At 39.1% G+C, this 6160-nt stretch overlaps 1 protein-coding gene across 1 annotated transcript; it reads right to left on the bottom strand.

The window, feature by feature from the left end:
- Window positions 1-1944: 1944 nt before the first annotated feature.
- On the bottom strand, window positions 1945-3831 carry LOC141326214 (voltage-gated potassium channel regulatory subunit KCNF1-like). Its single transcript, XM_073834935.1, has one exon. The coding sequence runs from the start codon at window positions 3579-3581 to the stop codon at window positions 2127-2129; it is 1455 nt and encodes a 484-aa protein (XP_073691036.1). The 5' UTR covers window positions 3582-3831; the 3' UTR covers window positions 1945-2126.
- Between the last annotated feature and the right edge of the window lie 2329 nt (window positions 3832-6160).

Raw genomic sequence — 6160 nt, 5'->3', positions numbered from 1 at the left:
TAAACTTTCAGAAACACTAAAACTGTGTCTAAAACGTACACCCTGAAAAAACCTGTAAACTACTCACACAAACCCACACAGAACCACTCCTCACGCTGTGAATCTAAACCATGTCAACTATCTCATCACGTTTGTAGGTGCCAGGGTAGCCATCTTGTACGAGCATTTCGAGGGTGTATGTGAGAACCCCCTGCCGTGCAGACATGTTCAAATGCTTCTCTATATAACAAGCAGACACACATTCCCTCCATAAACGCTCAGTATCAGTTCTCATGACTGACACCAGCCCACATCATGCTGGAGGTCCTATTCTTAGCCTCCAGTGGCTCTTCGCTGAATTCCGGCATGTTTGGGTGGATTCTGTGACTCATTTGTTTTTATCTCTGTGGTGGAATGTTGAGTCAGGAATTGGACATCAGGAAACGACTACATAAGAATGAAAATAAAACTCTCTCAAGATTTACAACAAAAAGGTGAAAAAACAACATTTCAGGATCTCAGCTCAATTTTCAGACACCTGTTGTGCTGACCGCTTACACAGGAGCAGTGTGCTTTTAAACAAACTTGAGCATATAGTGTACTTGAGGACAACACTATAGTTATCATAACTCTAAATGTGTTGCAAATAATTACAAATTGTTTTGGACCCCATTTACAACTGTACCACTTGTTATTGGATCAGTGCGAAGAGGTTAGGAGATAGAGATAGAGAGGAAGAGCATGAAATGAGAAAGTTATAGACTGTGTAAATTATTTAGTTTGAGGATGGACTGCTTAAAAGGCAAGACTCACCTGTAGCTCCATCGACATCTAAGTTGAACACTCTTCCTTCCAGAAAAGACTGTCTGAAAATACCTCTCTCGTGTCTACATGCTTGTAAGTCCTTATAATACTGAGAATGAAAAAAGACACACCAGTATTATAAAAATAGACAGACAGTTGGTGTTTGTCATTAGACAGCTGCTTCCTAGCAACCAATAAAATCTGCATATGAGGAAAAAAAAAATATATATATATATATGTATGTGTCCATGGACCACAAAACCAGTGACAAGGGACATGCTGGCCAAAAAAAAATTAAGATTTATAAATCATAAATTAGCTTTCCATTGATGTATGGTTCATTAGAATATGATAATATTTGGCCAAGATACAATTATTTGAAAATCTCAAATTCAAGGCAAAAATATCAAAATATTAAGAAAATCGCCTTTACAAGTGATCCTAAATAAGTTCTTAGCAATGCATATTACTAATAAAAAATTACGTTTTGATATATTTATGGTAGAAAATTTACAAAATATATTTATGGAGCATGATCTTTACTTAATATCCTAATGATTTTTGGCATATAGATAATTTTGACCCATACAATGTATTTTTGGCTATTGCTACAAATATACCTATGCTGCTTGTAACTGGTTTTGTGGTCCAGGGTCACACATTATATAAGATATTCATATTCAATATTTTTAAGTAAGGTTTAATATTTTTTAAATCTACCCCAGTACTGTAAAGAGTGGAAACACAAAATAAAATAAGTAATAAGTAGTAATTATAATAATAATTTTGCTTATGAATTTGTATGCGACCCTCATCACAATTTCACCTTCAAATTAAATTAAACAAAACAAGCTGCCAATCCACAATATCATTTTAATCATTTACCATCCGTTAAACATGATCATAAACCAAAGAAAATAATAGAAAAGAAAAAAAAAGTAATTTCTTACCTCAAATTCGGTTTGTGTCCTGTTAATCCTTCATATTTTTACACTTACAGCTTGGATAACAGATAATGGCCATGTATGATACTGATTTCACACCTGTTGCTCATTGTATGTGTGCGTTTGTGAAATATGATTCTGATGATGTTGATGTAAACATTTGGTTGCGCCATAATTATCTAATACACACGTATACGAGTGAAGTTTGACATGCACTTTATTTGATTGAGACAAAATAACACTTTTGAAATGGAACTGATTTTTGATGTCCAGTGAAAACACCACAAGCAGCTTGACGGTCACACTGTAGCACAGCAGTTTATAGCGCACAATGACCATAATAACACAAGCTCTCGTGAAACTTAAAGTGCTTTTCTTAAGTTTCTTTCACTTTTTGCCCTAAGTCAGGCTTTTCTTCTTTACAGGCTCCTTCTCAGTTCTGTGCGCTCCCGAAAGGAGCGGGATGTATGTATCGCTACGCGACGCGCGCATGGCACCTTCCCACGCGTTCCCGGGCGCGTCAGACCTGCGCGAGGAGCTTCTCATTTCGAGTTCGAAAGCGCGCAGCTCCATGAGTTCCAACTCGTGCTTGGCGGCGGTTTCAAGCACCTTCTGCTTGTTGTAATAAATGACGAAATTGTTGATGATGGGGTGGATGGGCAGCGCTATGGCGATCACCCCGCATAGAAAGCTGATGGCCGCGTTGCACCGGCCTAAGGTGGTTTTAGGGTAGATGTCCCCGTAGCCGACGGTGGTCATAGTGATGATGGCCCACCAGAAGGACTGCGGGATGCTTCTGAACAGCGTCTCCGGGTGGCTCTGCTCCATGGTGTACCCGAGCGCGGAGAACACGAAGATGCCCACTCCCATGTACATGAGGAGCAGCCCCAGCTCCTTGAAGCTGCGTTTGAGCGCGTACGTGAGTGTCTGCAGGCCAGAAGAATGGCGCGCAAGCTTGAAGATCCGCGCAATGCGCATGATGCGGAGCGCCTGCACCGCCTGCTGCACGTTGGCTAGCTCCATCATGGCCGTGCCGAGGTACGTGAGAACCAGCACCACGTAAAACGGCAGGATGGCTAAAAAGTCTACCATGTTCATGAAGGAGAGCGCGAAGCGCACCTTATTTGGGGACGATGCGAGGCGCAGCACGTACTCCACCGTGAACCAGACGATGCACGCCGTCTCGATAGCATCCAGTGTCGGGTGCTCAACGCGGTTCCCTTCGGAATCCTCCACTTGGAGGTCGGGTATAGTCCCTAGACACATAACCACAGATGACACTAGAATGAACAAAAAGGACACAACAGCAATTACGCGAGCGGGGAGCGAGGACTCTGGTTTCTCCATGAGTTTCCAAAGAAACTTCTGCCACCTTTCAGTGCGGCTCACATTAGGGTCACCGTCTAGATCATCCAGGATCAGTTTCACCTTGTCTGCAATCTCTGCCAACTCTTCCTCCTTCTCAGTCAAGTTACTCTTGCAGCATTCGTCCAAGTAGCTTAAGTCAATCTTCCAAAACTCCATCTCTTTGATAAAACAAATAGGGCAGATCCCGCGCTTCATGTGGACCTCTCCAAAGTAATACACCTCTACGATGCATTTAAACGAGTCAGGGTCTCTGTCGAAGTAGAATTCTCGCTTCCCAGGGTCGTAATCATCGCAGAGCGAGGAAATGACATCAAAACTCCGAGTTGAGCAGTTCACAAGTTCGGCGAGCCTGCTGTCCGGATAGCGGTTCAGAATGTCCCCGCACAGCACCAGCCGCACGCCGCCGATGTTTACGGCGATTTCTTTCTCGTCGCTGCTCGACGAGCCGTTACAGTGCGCGAACCGGGTCCTCGGTAGCGTCCACATCCTCACAGTCCTAGTCTCAAAACATTTAAATGGCGTTAAACGGCGGGTTGTAGGAAAATCGCATGGAGACGCAGGATCCTCTTATGTCAAAAGAGGATACTAATTGACTTCGTAAAGACTAAAAACATGCTAAGAGAGCAAAACGAATGCATTTTGTCTTAAGAAAGAAAAGCTTTTTAAAAGAAAGGAATCAAGAGAATGATATCTTGATTCGAGCAGAAAACATTTCTGTGCGCTTTTGCGCAGTGAAAGCGCGCAGTTGGCACAGCAGTAACAGGTCCCCCTCCTCCCTGTGCACCTCTCTCTCTCTGTCTCTGTCTCTCTCTCTCTCTCCTTCTCTGTAACCCCAATCCTTTATTAAGATATGTAGCCTGGTGTTTCCTGCTATTTCCAACCTTGTTTTTAACAACTTGCTCAACTTAAGAAAAAAGGGGATATAAAGAAGGTGGTCCTTTTTTAAATGACTTATATAGCATATAATGTTTCCTGACATTTTTATTAATACTTTTTTGAGGTTTTTCTGGCGCAACGCAAATTGAAATTGAACGTCAGTGATACAGTAACCTAAACATCGGTTATGGACAGTTTTTAAAGAAAACAATACAGTGTTTATAAACAGCGACAAAACACGTAATTTAGCCTCTCAAGTAACGTATCCTTATTACTGTGTTTACCTCAGGCGAACGCGAGAGGTGAATATATGGGCTCTATCTTGCGCTTTAAACTTTTGTGATTACTTTTTGACAACTGTGAAAATAAAATTATATAAACATGTAAAATATCTGTTTCAGTTTTCACATGCAATTGTTGCGAAGCTCCAAATTAAACTTCATTACAACAGCATGTAATTCACACCGTGGCTGTGAAAAGATTTGTTCACTCACCTGGAGTTATTGGTACAGCTCACGGCAAGAAACTGTTTCCATCAAGTCCAAGTTGATTCTTACATCACAGGCCTTTTTCACAGGAAGAATGTATGTGCTAAATAAAAACACTGAATAGAGCCTTTCTCAATTAGCATTAGTCACTCAACGTTTAGTGCTTATAGTTGTTCGAGGAGAGGCGCCCACCGGCATCCCTGAGTAATTGCGCCACCCTTAGAAATTTTACTAGAATTGCAATTTAGACAGCATCGATGTTTTGATGGCTTACAAATGAGCTGAACATTTCTACCATTATCTAGGGAATTTAAACTGACACGCTTTTTTGTCACAATGGGAACCTACTATGACTCTATTATATAGCTGCAGTTTAATGTCTTTTAAGCAAAGTTTAGACAAAAAAAAAAATATATATATATATATATCAAAAGTCAAAAGTTTACATACAGCTTGCAGAATCTGCTAAATGTTAATTTTACCAGAATAAGAGGTATCATACAAAATGCCTGTTATTTTTTTTTAGTACTGACCTGAATAAGATTAACATTAAGTTAACATAATAGATGTTTACATGGAGTCCATAAGAAAAAATAATAGTTAATTTATAGAAATGACCCCATCCATAGACTTGATACATAATACTTTGTTGTTACCTGAATATTCACAGCTGGTTTTTTTTTTTTTTTTGTTTGTTTGTTTTGTTAAACAGTTAAACTGCCCACTGTTCGTCAGAAAAATCCTTCAGGTCTTATAAATTCTTTGGTTCAACATTTTTGTGTATTTGAACCCTTTCCAACAATGACTGTATGATTTTGAGATCCATCTTTTCACACTGAGGACAACTGAGAGACTCATATGCAACTATTACATTAGATTCAAATGCTCACTGATGCTTTAAAAGGAAAAACAATGCATTAAGAGCCAGGGGGTAAAAACTTTTTGAATTTGAAGATCAGGGTAAATTTAACTTATTTTCTCTTCTGGAAAACGGGTAAATATCTTCTGTAGCTTCTGAAGGGCAGTACTAAAGGGAAAAAATTTGATATTTAGGCAAAATAAGAAAATTGTACACACCATTCTGTTAAAAAAATTACACCCCTGGCTCTTAATGCATTGTTTTTCCTTCTGAAGCATCAGTGAGTGTTTAAACCCTCTGTAATAGTTGCATATGAGTCCCTCAGTTGTCCTCAGTGTTAAAAGATGGATCTCAAAATCATACAGTCATTGTTAGAAAGGGTTTAAATGCATAAAAACGATAAAAACCTAAAGAATTTGTGGGACCTAAAAGATTTTTCTGAAGAACAGCAAGAAGGGACTCATGAACAACTATCACTAATAAAAAAAAAACGGCTGTGGATCATTCAGATAACAACACAGTATTAAGAATCAAGTGTATGTAAACTTTTGAACGGGGTCATTTTTATAAATTCAACTATTATTTTCTCTTGTGGACTACAGTATATGTAAACATCTTTTATGTGAAGTATCTTATTCAAATCAGTACTAAATAAAACATTAACATTTCGTATGATCCCTCTTATTTTGGTAAAATAAACATTTGCAGATTCTGCAAGGTGTATGTAAACTTTTGACTTCAACTGTATGAAGGGCAGAATTAATGGAACTTCAAGATTTAAACAGTTTCTGCTGGTCAAAATAACTATATACATGTTACAATTTGTAAATTGTATAAAACAA

Source organism: Garra rufa, chromosome 2 (genome assembly GCF_049309525.1).
Source record: "Garra rufa chromosome 2, GarRuf1.0, whole genome shotgun sequence".
In the NCBI taxonomy this organism is placed as follows: domain Eukaryota; kingdom Metazoa; phylum Chordata; class Actinopteri; order Cypriniformes; family Cyprinidae; genus Garra; species Garra rufa.
This window is presented reverse-complemented; position numbering and strand designations above follow the sequence as displayed.